The sequence below is a fragment of the Lissotriton helveticus genome, chromosome 2_2 (genome assembly GCF_964261635.1).
Source record: "Lissotriton helveticus chromosome 2_2, aLisHel1.1, whole genome shotgun sequence".
NCBI classification, from domain to species: Eukaryota; Metazoa; Chordata; class Amphibia; order Caudata; family Salamandridae; genus Lissotriton; species Lissotriton helveticus.
In genome coordinates, this window is record NC_136060.1 from 193,341,669 (window position 1) to 193,358,530 (window position 16,862).

A 16,862-nucleotide genomic window follows, 5' to 3' on the forward strand; every position below is an offset into this window, starting at 1 on the left:
AAGGCAAGACTTTATAGCAAGAGAGAGGACTTTGAATAGACCAGTAGAGAACACACACATAGGCTATATTATTAGAACACTACATCCAGCGATGGCAAAATGTTCTAAATTAAACAAGGAGAAACAATAGGCCAAACAGTGGAATGGTGGAACAGATCTGGTCTATGCCAACTATCATTGGCCCCTTGCCACTCCAATATCTTTAATGGATTTCCCAACATTCCAGTTTTCCAATTTAGAAAAAAAGCTATAATTAGTTAAGACCATATCCATAACTGAAGTCCTACAGTGTTCAGAATTCGCAATGCAACAAACTAAGCGCTACAAACGATTTGTAACAGGCTCTAAATAGTTTTAGTAAGAACAGTAGACAGTTTTTGCAGAGTTTTGTGGCAAGAGGTTAAATGAAGCCTTCCAATTTGACAGTGAGGTGCATATGAATGGTCAAGTATCTAAGGCAATTGCTCAATCATACCGTAAACAGCATAGTTCGATTTCCTTCGATATCTGTTGGCTGTACAAAATTCCGCCCCTGCGTTGCTGGGGTTTCGAGATCCAACGATACTTCCTGCTCCTCAAAAGAGCCAGGAAGACTACTGCTGCTACTTTCTTTCCAGGCCTTTTTTGAAGCCCAGCTTCGTAGCCCAGGCTGAGACGAGGATTTTCGGAATGGCTTATTATCATCTTCTTCACTGAAAGGAGACTGGAACATGGATCGAAATGTCGTGTGCTTCAAGAATCCCAGATCACCGACAGTTTCTTCCTCTTGAGAACCCAAATTGTCATCAGTTTTTTTGGTATTACTGACATGGTTAAATTTTTCAATGCACTCATCAATAAGTGCTGGAGGGGGCTTCTTATGGGCCACTGTCACTCGTCCACAGAACAGCACCTCAAACTTTTTAGCAAAAGCATCATCAACATCAGAGAGACGAGCTTGGGATTCTTCTTGGCGAGCTACTTTTCCAGCCTGGCGAATGGAACTGATGATCTCAGGTACCTGTAAAATGCAAACACAGCCTTTAGGGTTGGACACCAAAGTGATGATCACAAGCGTACAAGTATCACAGCATAAAGACATGCAACCTTTTCTTAACTTATAGTAGAAGAGACAATATAACGTGCTCTGTTCACTGCGGCTCTTGGATATCAACATTAAAAAAGATTAAAAGTAGAATTCAAATGAACGTCCATTTTAACGTATCACACATTTAACATTCCACACTTTCAGACACTAATGACTTAATTCAAAAGTAATATAGCATCGGTTGTATGACTAAACAACTACCACTTAAACAACGAATGCCTGAACCACGAAGGCTAAAGCACTACCAAAGCCAAACCACTACTTTCTGTACAACTAATGCCTAAACCACGAAAATTAATCATTTTTCATATTTCCTGAATTTATCACTACGTTTTAAAAATCGCATGTTTGATTCATGGATAACTTAAACATTTTTATTTCAATATTCTTTAAATGTTCAATCTAATAATCTTTTTTTACATGTGCTGTTCGACCATGCTTGCCCCCACCAAGAGATTGTTGCATTTCATGTGGAGGGAGAACAGAGACTCACGTGTTTGGAAAAGATTTCAAAAGGATATCTCCTATAAAATTTCTGGAATGAGGCAGTATCGAGATAAGTTGCTTATTTCGGATAGGGTTCAATTTCTCAGATTTTAGGACCCTGTAAAATCGTGGCAACGAGTACTACTTATTCCCACATTTCGTTTCTTAAAATGTCTTATGAATGTGGGGCTGTGTGTCCTTTGTTGGTCATGAAATTGATTGAAATATTGTCGGAGGTTAACGGCAGAGTGAGGGGAATGCAGGTGGGCACAGAGCATACAGAAGAGGAGGGTTACCTCACCCCTGCAATTTTGGGATTTATTCAAGGATGTTTAAAAAGAGGAGTTATGACTTTTGCAAGTCAGGTATGCTCTATAACTCTGTTCCAATTGTTTTTTTATCTTATAAGCAAAAATGGAAGACTCTCAGAAGCGAGAATCTGTAACTTACACAATTAGTTGCTTCAGCACGTAGCGTTTTTACTTTGTACATTCTACTCTGGTTTTATTACAGTTAAACCTACCTTGCAGTACACATCCCAATTATAGCATGTGCCACAGACAGGCGAGGAAGTATTCATAAGGGGGAGATTGTAGAGGCTTGTGTTTATTGATTTATTTTGGTGCTTTCCACCGTCTCATATGTCCCCTTCTGTTCTCAGGTAGGTCATTCGAGCCTGATAGGTGCGGTGAAACCCAGGGGCAGCTCCTACGCTAAGGCAGAAGAGCGTCACCCCAATGCGCTCATAGCAGTGGAAAAAGGAAAAATATATCATTTTATTTTTCATAGCTACGGAGCAAGGTTAGGGAGGGATGGGGTTGGTGTCACAGAGAGGAGGAGTGGTTTGTGCACAGTAAGTGTGCATGATCTTTTAGCCGGCCATTTCGGGCCGGCCAAACAGTCATGCACACTGACCTTGTTCTCTACCTGGCTGTATTGCACAGCCTGGGTGGATAACATGTACAAGCACCAACTCCCTGTCTGAGCGCCGACCCACAGAGCTCAGACCAATCACGACACTGCTGTAACGATGGTGACAGCAGCGCCGTGCTTGGCTTAGGGGGTTCCTGCTTCTGGGAAGAGAAGCGAGACAACTGAGGAGAGACGGAGGCCGTGAAGAGGCAAGTGGTTTTAAAAATATATATATTTTGAGTTTCCTTCCTTTGGGCCTCTTAAAAAGCCCTCGACGCACATTCTAACTTAACTCTCCCCACACTCTGCATATTTCTTTATTACATTTTTCTATTTTTCTTTTTAAAAGGGTTAGTTAGGCAGCTGCAAAATGCTGCTGGGCCACCCACTCTTTCACCCCCCCGAACACCCCCGCCTGGTGTTGCCTGCCCTTTCCTCATTACACATTTCTTTTTATATTTCTTTAACCAAGGTCCAGAGACTGGACGGGGCGGGCACGTGGGTGGCTCAATTTACCTTCTCACTTTAATAACAAAAAAAGATAAAAATTGTTCAATTTTCAAGTCTAACATGGCTATCTGCCATGTTAGACTGGTAAATAAAAAACAGTTGCCAGCATTACAATGGATGAGCAAGCACATGTGTGTCACTACGCTTGGGTGCATGTCTGTAGTCATCCTGGAATGGAAATTTTCTTCAATGGAAAACCCATTCCATGATTGGAAACCATGCCTGAACATGCATCGTGTCACATTTGCATGAATGCATTAATAAAAAAAATTATAAAGCCAGTAGCTCAGCATGTTAGAGCCCAGACCTATTGACTTTGCCAATGCTTGCTTAAAGGTATAAATGTCATTAACGTTCAAAATTGGTTCTCTTTGGAATAGCTGTTCCAGTATTTACCACCTGTAAGAAATTAGGTTTCTGGTTGAGGCCGTTTTAACCCTGCTCAAGCAGGAACCACAATCCGTGTCATGGTGAAGTCCCAAGCAAACCCTAAATTAATCTGTGTTCCCAGCTAGCTTGGCACAGAGCACTCAGAGGCAATATGTAAAGTATATGTTCAACACATCAAACTGTAACACAGTAAAAACACACCACAAAAGGTTCCACAACACTTTAGAAATATAGTGCATTTTTTAATATATAAAACAAGCCCAAATCAGCAAAAATCCAAACCGTAGAACAGGAGTTATGCAGGTTTAAATAGTTCAATTAAAATTCTGCCAAAAAGCGCAAAGCTGTGGGCATCTGGTAGCCCCGGACCAGGAGAAAACCACAAGTTCAGGCAAACCATGATGGAGAGCAAGCTGGCTACAGGGACCTGCTGAACAAGAGTCCCTGAAATCCTAGTTGTGGAGAGTTGTGAGATCTCTCGCCAAGGATGCGTTACGTAGTTGAGACTATGCATCGGTTCAGAGGTACTGGTGAAGCGAGGTTCTGCATCATTGTCGAAGGTCCCGCCGATGCTGGCATGCAATGCGAAGTCCATCCTTATGAGTGCGTTGTGCAGTTGGGCGACGAATCAGTTCCAAGGAGCTGGAAAGGCTGCGATGCGCGAACCTGCATAGTCATTGAGGCTGCCTTCAACTAAAGATTTGCGTTGAAAGGGCCTGAATTGGGAAAGCTTTGCATAGGAAGCTGTTCTGATGCGGGCTGCAAGTTCGATGCAGAGTCCTTGCTTCAGGAGAGGCAATGACTATTAAGTCTGGGGTTCAACCGCAGAGCAGAGGAGATGTGTTGGTCTGCTGGAGCCACAGATGGGCTGGTAGAGAACTTTAAGGCCCACTTCCAAGGTTCCAGGACTGGGGTAGCACCACTTGGCAGGGTAGGACTCGCAGATGGCAGAGCATAGGTGCTCGGTTTAAGGTTGTTGGAGCCTTCTGTCCCCAAGGCTCTAGTCAGGAGGCCAGCCAACTAGCTCTTGGAGCCACTTTGAGTTCCTGGGTTCAACTTATGCATGTCCAGTCCTTCTCACCCAGGCCAAAGCACAGCAGGGCAGCAGTCCTTCAGAGTCACAGTCCAGCAGAGTGACAGTCCTTTCAGCAGCACAGCAGTACTTCTTCCTGGACGACTATCTAAAGGTCCAGAAGTGCACTGAAGAGTTGGTGTCGGAGGTCCAACATTTATACCCAGTTCTGCCTTAGAAGTGAGAGATGCTTCTACAGGTTTCCTTTTGAAGTCTCCTGGCATCCTGCATTCTCCACTCTGGCTCCAGACTGACTACTGGGGGTATACCGACCATTGAATGCAGGCAGGACACATCCTATTTAAGTGTACGCAGGGCTGTGTCCAGCTCTGCCCTCCGATCCTGCTATTGATGGCCCATCCAGGCACACCTAATCCCTCTATTGTGTGTGGCTGTCTAGGAGGAATACACAAATCTCAACTTCAGCTACACCCAGTCATGTGACCCAGGAACAGGCTCCAGCACTAGATGGCTAAGACAGGAAAACTCCAACTTTCTAAAAGTTACATTTTCAGAAATATAATTTAAAATCCGGCTTTACCATGAGAGAAGATCTTTCATTAGAATTATAAGGACACCAAATATTAACAGGTCACCTGTCCCATTTGGAAATTACAGCTTATTTAATGTAATAAGGTAACTCCAATGTTATCCTACGGGAGAGGTAGGCCTTGCAGGGGTGAAAAACGACTTTAGGAGTTTTTCACTACCAGTACATGTAAAACTTAAAGTACATATATAACTTTTTAAATACACTGCCCTTTGGGCTGTCCAGGACAAACCCAAGGGGTGAAATGGTAGTTTAAAACTGCACACACATGCCGCAACGGCAGGCCTGACACGTGTTTAAAGGGCTTACTTAAGTGGGTGACATTCAGCGCTGCAGGTCCACTTGTAGCATTTAATTAGGCTCTGGGTACATGTAGTATCATTTTACTGGGGACTTGCAGGCAAATTCAATATGCCAATTGAGTGTAAGCCAATTATAACATGTTTAGAGGTGAGAGCACAAGCACTTTAGCACTGGTTAGCAGTGGTAAATTGCACAGAGTCCCAAGACCAGCAAAAACAAATTCAGCAAAAAGTGGAGGGTAAAGGCAAAAGGGTTGTGCGTGACCCTGCATAGAGTGCCCGGTTCAACACCACCCAAACCTTTCAGCTTCTGTGTTTTTTTCTTTCCCACATTCTTTTTTCCTTCTGGCCTCTTTTTCTGATGGGATATTTCCCACATCTTCCTAATATTATTTTATTTTCCCTGACAAATTGCTTCTTTTATACGTTTGTGTGACCCCATTAGTATCCTCATTCCTTTTTCTAACGCTGACAATGCATGCTGACCTATTCTTTGACCTACTTATTTTCTTTCTGCTTTGAAATTAAAACGATGTTCCCTAGCAGAGACCCAAAATGGCTTTTTAAAATATATATTTAACTGTTCTTGGAGTGAATATCTATAATTTTTTTATCAAACTCTTCTTTTCTTTATTTGGATTTTCAATTCATGGGTTCTCAAAACGGAGTTATCATCATCTATGGTTTCAATGTATTTTCATACTTCAAAACATCAACCTAATTGATTACGATATCTGTGGTCTTTAGTGGTCAAATGCAAATATGCACTTCATTTTTACATTGGGGCTCAGAAAAATGAATAATATTTACATCACAAAATATTATCACTAAATACCACAAAATTGCATTTTGCAGCTCGGGAAGCATCAAGGTTCCTGGCATGGGTCCTGGAAAATAAAACAGTGGCTAGCTCGTATTCATACACATCAGGGAGCTCCCCCAGGAGGGTGATATTGCATCGACTTTCCATCCAGTGTGGTAAAATAGATCTTGCTCTTAGACATTCAAGACAGGTTTTAGCTTTCAGAAATACACACTATGCTATTAAGATTAAACAAGCGATGAAAATAAGTTCTCTAAAGACTATCCAATTTTAGAAAGGAGGGCTGCTTGGGCATCTAAAAAGAATTTAGTCTCCATAGGTATATTCTGATTATGCAGTTACAGTGACATTGTACCGAATTAAGAGTGAATGTAGCAAAGTGCTACTGTGTTGATAGTATGTCAACAGCAAACTCCCAGCTCAAGAGAAAATTGTAGCAATTCAATCAGGTAGGTGTTTAAAATTATGCATGCTTGATAAACAGGATGGGGTGCCAGTGGACCGGAGTATGGCCACATCAGTGTTGCAGAAACTCCTCTTGCGGTCCAGACCTTCACCGCAAATAGGGCACCAAGTTCATTCGCTGTGGAGGGATGGCAGATGGAAAACATAGTTGCAACAACATTTTGTGAGGAAGGTAGAGGAGGGGGAAGGAACAATTTGGAAGTCCGACTATACACCTCTTTCTAAATGTCTCCTGACAGAGCACTAGAGGCAATCTTCTCAAACAATGAAAGGTGATACATTTCGATCCATGGAAAAAAGCAGAATAATTATTTATTTTAAATATTTGCTGTATATTTTTTATTAGTAATAATTAAGATGAACAATCTTTCTATTATACACTGTTTAACAAGTTCTCTTTGGCTGCCACAAAAACAAAGGTCCTGCTTCAACCCCCTAAACCAGGCTAGATTATTTCCTAAATCAGACCCCCAAGGTTATTGCGGCATAGATTAGTACATTTTGTGGTGCATAAATTGAGATTCTGTGTCATAAAATTGAAATTTCCCGGCATTATTGCAGCACTTAATATTTCTTGTAAGCATTCCTTTTCAGCCTTAATTCAATTGAAACTGTTATAGAGGAGTATTCCACTTTGAAATAGGCATGTTTAAAGTGTTTGTTCTCTTCGCACTTGGTATTGCTAGAGTATTACTTATGACCGGACCAGATTGAGGGTCCCAAATTGTTTGAAAAGGTGTTATTGAATGTCAATGAGTAGTTTCAACCACAGTGGGGCATTATTATGGTCTAGTGTAGTAGGTGTAGAATAGGAAGCACACTCACGTACAGATTACCAAATCCTTTATGCAACATTCAGATGATGTACTTCTGCAGGATGCTGGCGATGTGCAACCCCCCCCCCCCCCCCCAAATCCCCCCCACACCCTCATCTGTGCGTACTTCCTTTGCTGGTACCATGAATGATTGACATTTGTGATTACTCTTCATAGAATTCTGCATATTTTTGCAACTATTTGTGCACAGTGTTTGGGAAGCCCATTTAAAAGAAAATTATTTTAACTAATATAGCAAGTAATATATCGTGGAAGCAGTGTGTTATGGATGGGTGGTGTGAGCGCTTTGTTTCAACAGGTTAAGTGCTTGCTGTTGACATCTGATGATGCATGTAGGTCACATTCTTACTATAATTAGTGTTAACTGTGTTTTGTAGTTTCAAGGCAGATGAATTGATTACCATTAAATCTGGTACTGTTATTGAAATTTTACAACCATTAAAAGAGAAAATATGTTTAAATAACAGGATTATTTTTAATTATCTGGAAAGGAGCATTTATGGTGGACGAGCAAAGAATTAGTCAGAAAAGCCAGCAAAATTACGTATGAAATGTGGGTAATTTGTGACTTGAGAATTATTTTTAAAGTGTGCATAATTGTTGCAACTCTTTTGGTAGTGCTTTATTTTTGGAACAGTTCAGAGAAGTTTTGAAAGCTGACAAATTGTTGAAAAACAGCACAGAAATCTCCCGAAATGTAAAGGTTTCTTCCAAAATGTTGTAGAATTGTTTAACTTTGTACAAAAAATCCTTACAGAATGGAGTATAGGATATTTTCCACTCCATGATGTACTGGTAATTTCCATACGCCCGAAGCAAAGTGGGGACAGAAATTGACTTGCTTTAATCTGGCAAGACTAATATATTAAACAAAAAATACTGTTACTATTAATACATTCAGTGACAGCCAAAGAAAACAGAACACAAAAAGAATGGCCAAGGGGATAAAATGAGGGTAATGGCTACACTGAATGAGGTTATAAACGAGAAGCCTTAGAAGTCAAACAACTAGCTACATACACTCAAGGAGGGCAGCCTTTCAAATGTGGCTGCTGCAGCCAGCTGTAGTGATCTGTGCACTTCTCAGGAGGACGTCGACCGTGCTGCCATTAATTGCTGCTGCCGCTCTCTGCAGCAGGCTGCTTCTGCTGCCTCCAGATTTTGTTTTGCACTCTTCTTGGGGCGTTAGGAGGAGTCTGCTGCTCTCTTGCAGAGCTGAAAACCCGGAAGGCCGGCTGCGTCATTGGTGGACATGGATTGCTGGAAGCAGACACAGTGCACCCCCCAGCCCCAGAGCAAAACCACAATTTTAATTTTTTAATTTTATTTATTTAATAAGATTTTATATAATTCGAACATTACCCGACGGTGTCAGAGCGCTTTACAAAAGAACCAGTAGCGTTACATAAGGTATTTGGGTTACATAAGAGATACAAACAGAAAACAAATAATAAATAAAATAAAATAAATTGCAAATGTACAAGTGGAGTGAATGGAGGCAAAAATTGCAAATGTACAAGTTGTAAAGTCAATCAAGGAAGAGATACAAACAGATCAACTCTAAAATCGCATAGGAATGGTAGTAGGTACAAAGGTCTACTACATATACTAGTGGTTAGAGTTATATATATACACAAATAGCAAACTCACTCAGGATTACATTTTAACAGCGATTAGGCTTGGACAATCATATATATTACATATTTACAGGGCAGGAAATTCTTACATAAATAGAGTGAGAACATAACATAACCGAGGACGACCGGCAAGCAGGCCCCTGCCACCAATGTCTCTAGGAGGAGGCATATGCGAGGTGGGTTCCTGGCTCATTATCAGGACTCGAGAACGCAGACAGGGGCCTGGCCGCCCAGGTGCCAGTCAGGCCGAGAAAGACATGACTATTACAGCGAGCACAGCAAGATAACAAACAATGCTGTTGCCCCCGCCTCTGTGTATGTCAGTCTGCTGATTCAATTAATCTTCTTCCTGTGTGCGCGGTCACAGTGGTGGCGCAGCCTCCCATCGGAGAACAAGGCAAGAAATCATCCGTATCCAGTGTGCCACAATCGACCCTGGCAAAGTCCAATGCCATTGACATTAGACCCATAGCCACAGCGCATACATCCCTGACCTGTCTGCTTGCAGGAGCCATGCTCGTGCGTGAGCAAGTCCGGCGTAACCTATTTCTATTCCCTAAACTTCGCTGCATTTCCTGAGGGAAGGCTGTACGTGTGTGCATACAGTCGATAATGGTGTGCGTGTCTGCCTAGAGACCTTTTTCTGCGGCCAAAAATGTAAATATTGCGATCATCGCGCTCCTCAGCTGATTTCACACTTAGTTTGCGAATCGTGAAATGCTGGAGGGTCTGCTTAGTTCTTCTAACCAGCTTTAGGAAGTGTTGTGTTTTGACGTTGCACAGCTATTCACTCTCCGTACAGAAAGTAGAGACCCAGATTCTCTTGGCCAACATTATCAAGTTGTCACGTTAAAGACCTCTACATTCAAAATTAGAACTTCCCATCAGCCCACTTTTGGAAGTAGGCTACCACTTTTAGGTAATTTATTGGGTTGTAAAGCACTGCTTCTTTCTGCTGCTCGAGTAGATTTTCTACTCTAGCAGAAGTTTCCTCAAAGCGAACGGTAGGTTTCTCAATGCGAGCGGTCGCGACCATTCGCAACCGGCCACTTTGAGAAATCTCGCTGGGAGGTGGTTTAGAGTTGGATTTTCCCTGCTCTCACTCTCCAACTCAACTTTGGCGAGCCAGGAAAAAACTCTGCTCCGCTTAACGGAGTTTTTCTGAACCCAATGTGCCCCGCGGAGTTCAGAAAACTCTGAGAACTGAGCGGAGTTCACCACCCAGGCCAATATCCTTGGCCCAGTGAGTTCCGCAGATGTGCTACTAGATGTCTGTACTTAGATGGACAGAAATGGGAGGAGGGGCAGGAGAGAGCAGGGCTGGTCTGAACATTTTTTCCAGGTCTGCTTTTGATTACCATTCCACCTTGGAAAATAACTATATACAGTGTTGCTGGTCACCACAAGAGGAAAAAACTGCAAGTTTAAGAAGGAACTCAACTGAAGGCATTTTAGGCAGAAGGCATCTGGTGGGATTTCATTCAGATAAGAATTATGCAAAATTCATGCAGTGCATTATTCAAGAAGATAAGATTTTTGGGGAGGGGAATACATGCAGATTTCGTTATTTTGGAATTACAGAGGAACACAATTTGAAAAATAAGGTCACAATTGTGAGGGATGCAAGCGACATACTTTTGTAGAATATGAATGTCTTTAGGAGTCTTATGTAGGTAATTTGTATTTTTAAGACGCAAAGCATTCCATATAGTTCAAACGCTGACTAAGGCTAAAGACCATTCTCTTATGTTTTATCAGCATCATACCCACAGGGCAAGGATCTAGGCTTAGTGATGAATCTTTATTGACTATGCATTTTGTCAAGAGAAATTGGTGAATTACAGTATGCCCTAATTTAAGTTAGATATTGGCAGTTGTGTTGTCAAAACCTCTATGTGTCTAGCATTATGGAAGGGCAGTGCTAGTCTGATGATTGTCCAGCAACACCACAGTAAATCTGCAAAGTTAATCAAAGCAGCATTGTGCTGAGTCAGCATGGAATTCCTTCAAAACAGCTAAAAAGTGGCATATATCTCTCTCTCTCTCTCTCTCTCTCTCTCTCTCTCTCTCTCTCTCTCTCTCTCTCTCTCTCTTCTTTCTTTCTTTCTTTCTTTCTTTCTTTCTTTCTTACCGAGAGTGGGGCTAAGATTTATCAGGAGAGGCGCTACTATACATACCATACCCGGTTGTAACTTCTAAACTGCATATGAATGAATTTGAGTTTATAAAGCACCCAGCTCCCTGAAGGCCTTCCGGCACTAGGTTTAGTACTACTGAAAAGGAAGCATACCAGAGGTATTGATGAGAAAAAAGTCAGGTTTTAAGAAGAGAGAGTACGATCATGTTGAATTTCAAGTATTAGGGAAGCAAGTTCCAGAATTTGGCTGTAGGGTACTAGAAATGTTTGCTTCCCATTTGGCAGATGGCAGTAATGTTAATTAGATATTTATACTCTGATCTGAGATTTTAAAGAGTTTTGTAAAACTAGAGAATTTCATCATTAGATATGTAAGTTTGGTATTGTGAAGATCTTTATTGCAAAACAAGGACGCTTAAAGGAAATTATTTTGTCGATTGGGAACCAATGTAAAGGGAAATGGCAGGATTTCAACAGATGCGTGCTTAGGTATACAGAAAATAAGCAAGGCCGCTGCATTTGGAATTGTGTTCAAGTGCCTGAGGAATGTAATGTAAGTGTCTAAAAAGAAGGGATTACTGTAATCGATTCTTGAGAGTGAAGATTATGCGTAGGTTGTGCAAAATGGTAAAGCAGGAGGAAGCCATTTTTTAATTTGAAGCCAAAAGGCCAGAGAGGAGTCGAACCAGACTCCAAGAATTCTAGCTGATGTTAGAAATGGGGGTTCTGGTTGGCTTGAGTATGCACCTAAGCCAGGCAGAACCCACCACTCTAGTCAAGGCAAGGAAGTTGCATACCCAAGAAAATCCCTGCTCACCCTCCTGTAGCTTAGCAGACCAGTCAGGCTTATTCCAGAGGCAATGGGTAAAGCGTTTGTGCAACATACAGACACACACCAGTGACACACTACGCATACCACAAAAGAGACTCCACACAAGGTTATATTAAACAATATCCTTCGTAGTACACATAAAACACATCAGACCAAAAATCACAAAACCAATAATCACTTTGACACCTAGGCAATCATCACAACATTACATAGACCATACACCACTTTGCCATAAGGCAATTGTCATAAATATAACCGTTAGTGCACTAGGTAAATACGTATAAGGTGCAGGTCATGAAACATTATGAAAAAAATACCGTACACCATCCTGTATATACCATGCCATTTCTGAAAATAACAATACTTGTTATTTCATCATTGGCAGGTGTAAAACAACTTCACTTCTAAGATTAGGGCATCAAATTGCAGTTAGGGAACGAATGGATCACCAGTTAACATTGTGCCCAAAGAACCATTTTGTACTTTTAATATGCAACCCCAGCACTTCTGCAGTTCTTGTATGGCCTGCACGTTAATTCCCCAGTAGTAAAAGCAAGATTGGGACCTCTGTCGAGGGTTGCCACCGCATCCTAATATCTGATTCAGTTTATCGTGTGCCTCCAAAGGTATGCCACGAAGCAGGTGCCTGCGATCGTGCAGCACAGCTGCAAGTGATCTCCAGGGCTTAATCACCCTAAGGTAGGCCTCCACCGGGGACCCGCCCTCTCCTTCACAGTGGTGGGGAGACCTCTCCAGGTTTCTCGCACTTTGAGCGGCCGGCAGCAGTTGTCCGCGGATGTACGGCGCAGCTGCCTCTGCATTTTCTTCTTCAGGGACGTGCCATCCCTCAAGACACTCACCAAGTTTGAGGACCAGCCGTAGCTGCTGACTCACCACCACCGAGGTCTCTCCTGACCCGGGTGTGGCATCTTCTGCAATGGGGAAGCTGCACTCCCCATAGTTTGACAATGTCGGCAGGCCCTGGACACAGGCTGTGTCATCGGCCCACCACACACGCTAGCCCGAGAGTGGGACAGGACCGATGAGCCTCCGAGGTCTGGACCACCCCTGGTGATGAGGTCAATGCACCTCCTCTCCATTGGGCACTGGGTTGCCTCCGTGGTGATTCCCATTGCCATGGCAACCGGTGGGCCCCGCTGAGAGGCTCTGCGGCGGCTCATTTGTGCGGGCGGTTTTCAAAATGTACAAATACTAAATTGTGATCTGGTAATTTGTTAACCAATCACAATTTGGGTTTGAAAACAAATACTGATTTTGTGTTTGGAAGGGGCATCCCCTCCAAATACTTAAGCGGTATGTTATGCGTTATTGTTTTGTAACCTAATTTTACAGTAATACTTCACCATCAGTTAAAAGTGGTGGTAACCCATTCGCAAATTTGATAATTAAAAAAAAAAACATTTAAAAGCAGGCAGTCATCCAAGAGATAACTGCCTGCTTTTAAAAAGTTAAACTTAAACCTTTCATTTTCTTTTTTGAAGCACATTCCAATTTCCTTCAAGGAAAACGGGCTGCATTTAATTTAAAAAAAAAGATTGGTTTATTGAAAAGCAATCACAGACATGCTGGTCGGCTGACACAATCAGGCCACCATCCCTGTGATGGCGCCAATTCCTGAAGGGTCGGAAATTGCAACCTACCTAATTAATATTCAAGAAGTTGGTTGATTTGCGACCTACTAGGAATCACCACTTAGAAATAAAAGCTTTTGTACATTCGGAATACCAATTTCTTATTGTGATTCGGAGATGTCTCAATTAGGAAGTTGGTAGTTCTAATGTTATTACCTATGGCCCCCCATCGTTAAACATGCGGAAACACAAGGGCTGCTGTGCTGCCTTGATCGTGGAGAAGTTTAAGATCATCGGCGATGGCAAGGGGAGCCGATCTGTCCTTTGTCCTTGTCTGAATCCAAACTGCGAGGAATACTGGCAATTGTAGGCTTTAATGTAATAAGAGATTTGTATGTTGACCAATTTCTTGACCCACTTTGGAGGATATTGGCGCGAAGGAGAAGGGCCTACTGTTGCCAAAGATGGAAGGCTCTGATGTGGGCTTTTGAAGTGTTGTAATGGGCCATTTCCAGACTGCTGGCACTCCTGTTTATTCCAGAGACAAATTGAAAATATAGGTGGTAGCTGGTGATATTACGTCTTATTTCAGTGAGGTGGAAGGGAGTGTACGGGTGAAGCAGAGAGCCTGACTTGATAGAATTGAATATTGAATATTTCCAGTGTCTGACTTTCACAAAGTGGTTCAAGGCTGGTAAAAGTGGAGTTAACGTTCGAGCTATGGAAGGGAGGGAGGGACAGTGGTATTAAATACCACTTGCTGCTGACAATCAGGGTACTTTTTCCATGTTGTCCTTAACGAAAGAATGCAAATTCATTGTAGTGTGAATGCATGTTAGGAATGGTGTTCAGACCTCCCTCGGGTTTGCTACGCTGCTTTACTATGACGAAAGGCTCTCTGTGATGTTTTATTGGCGTGGTGACGATGCAGGAGTCGTATTCTGCTCTCCTGGCTTTACTGAACTATACAATGTCCTGTGATGTCTTAAGAGTCACAAGTCACACAATGTTATCTCTGGCGATGATTGTAGAACACTGGGGTATATGATTTAATCTACTTTGACAACACCCAAGGAAGGACTTCTGTGCCTTTAACTTAACTCATATCAGGAAAGGGATCATAATCGACGAGTTTCAGATATGGTTATTCACCTGGAATCGGATATCCCCTCCCACCATAGGCTGCACTTTACGACACTCTGAAGTAACAAAAGGAGAAACACAGTGCTAGGTAATAAATAAATACGTCAACCCTTCCGGGTACAAATTTAAAAATAAGCAAGCGTTAGGGCCCAAATTACAAAAGCCTATCTGTGCACTTCTGCCTGCCTACATTATCAGGGATCATAGCACAGCGTTGGGCCTCCACTGCTTTACAAAATACGTTGGCCTGAATTTTCAGCTATTTTGTTGTCATTTATTTTGCTGCCGTTGCTCTGTTGAATTTGCCGCTGGCCGCGCGACGCGAAGGGGAGCTAAGCGAGACAGCATCTTAGTCCCACATTCCGCGTGAACAAACGGTGCTGCCAGTCCGTGACCGCCCCCTTTCATGCTCGCCCAATGGGCGAGGGCCAGCTGGTGTGAGGGGCGGCCCCTAAGGTGGTTTAAGTTCAGCGCGGCAGCAAGGCTCGGCCTTTCCTGCCGTCGCGTTCCTGGTTGCTCTGCGCTGTTCCCGCCCTGGCCCAGACCCAGCGGCAGAGGAGCAGGCATGTTTGAACTGTTAACGGTCTGTTTTTGTGTTGCAGGCGGAGTCACAGGGCGATCTGGAAGCAGATGGACAGTAGGGGTACCTCTGCGGCAGAAGGACACAGTCTTACCTCTGCCGGGCACAGTAGGGGTGCCTGAGCCAAGAACCTGGAGCCGAGGGGGTTCCAGGAAACAGCGTCGGCGCCCCGTTAGTCCTTCGGGCGGTCGGGGGGCCTGAACCGACCGGGGGTGTGCCTCATCGCTCCGCCCTGACAGGGGGGGCGGGAGTGAACGAAAGAAAGGGATAATGGACTGCACCGTCAGAGCATCGACTCGCCGTGCAAGAATGGCTCATTAGGCTTGCGGGGCAGCGAGGGGCTGACGCATTGGATCGCCCATAAGATGACCCACCTTACTTCCACTTGTTGTGCAAAATAAACCTGCACCACTGCTTTCCCACAAAATTGTCTCATGAGTTTCCTTGGTATGTAAGTGGTATGGGGCGCAGAGTGGTGTAGCGCTGGGAGTGTGGGCACTATGCTCTTGAACACCGTTCTAACAGCAATACCGGTTTTATGCTGGTCCCATCAATGGCAATACTTTCCTATCCAGAGCATATGTTGACCTCTGCACCAATTTGCAAAGCAATACCGATGCCATCAGAATGACATATATGCTGCTGTGACTCATACTTTATTCTTGGAAGCAATAAAAGGTCTACACTCGGCAACAAGAACGGGAAACAGTGAAACCAGCATGAAAGCGCTGTCCTGAACAAAGCTGTACAGCCTGCTGGATGATTGCCACAGATGGAACAGGACATCACCTGGTGAAACGCACACTACAAAAGATCCAGGCCACTGAGGGCTCAGCCAGTGTGGGCGGCGAGGACTCAGACAGAGGTTTGTTTATTTTAGTTGGCTTTTAATAGGTTTCCTTTTACCTCCTGGCTGTTGCTACTCTGGAAACCACAGCAGGATTGCTGCACAAGTTAAAGCATGTTAGAAACCTGAAAAGGGTGCACTGCAGTTTCTATTTCTTGTTTGTATTGAGAGTGCAGAAATAACAGCCCTGAGAACTGCTTTCAAGTGAGTCCGGTGAGATTCCGCTCAAAGCTGATAATGACTGAAAGGCAACCAATAAAAATACCAGAAGCAACATCCTTAGCAACACTAATACCAATACAACCAATGGCAGTAATACGAATACTACTATCAATACTATCACCATAAAAAACACTGCCTTATACCACCATGAGCAACACCCATCAATAGCGCTACCACAATCAATACAAACTCCATGAAACCCACCAACACTACTAAGCACCATCAATACACCCATCACAATACAAATTCAACCATCATCAGTAGTACCACCACTACCAATATCGCTCTAGTACTGAAAAAAACATTATTTCATGTAATAGCAATGTGATAGCAACTTGGTGTATAAAATGCCTGCGTTTAATATGTTCTCGCATATAAATAAATGTCTGCATGCTCTGTCACATTAAATCTACTTGTTACTGTAAGCGATCCAGACACC

The 16,862-nt window shown here is 43.1% G+C and overlaps 1 protein-coding gene across 6 annotated transcripts in view; it reads right to left on the minus strand.

The window, feature by feature from the left end:
* The window catches only part of TBC1D1 (TBC1 domain family member 1), a 990,385-nt gene that overhangs the window by 496,266 nt on the left and 477,257 nt on the right, over positions 1–16,862 (minus strand). For all 6 annotated transcript variants that reach the window (XM_078678347.1, XM_078678346.1, XM_078678350.1 and 3 more), the window contains exon 2: positions 476–1,000. In XM_078678347.1, the coding sequence (XP_078534473.1) occupies positions 476–1,000 (525 nt within the window). The remainder of the gene's footprint in view (positions 1–475; positions 1,001–16,862) is intronic.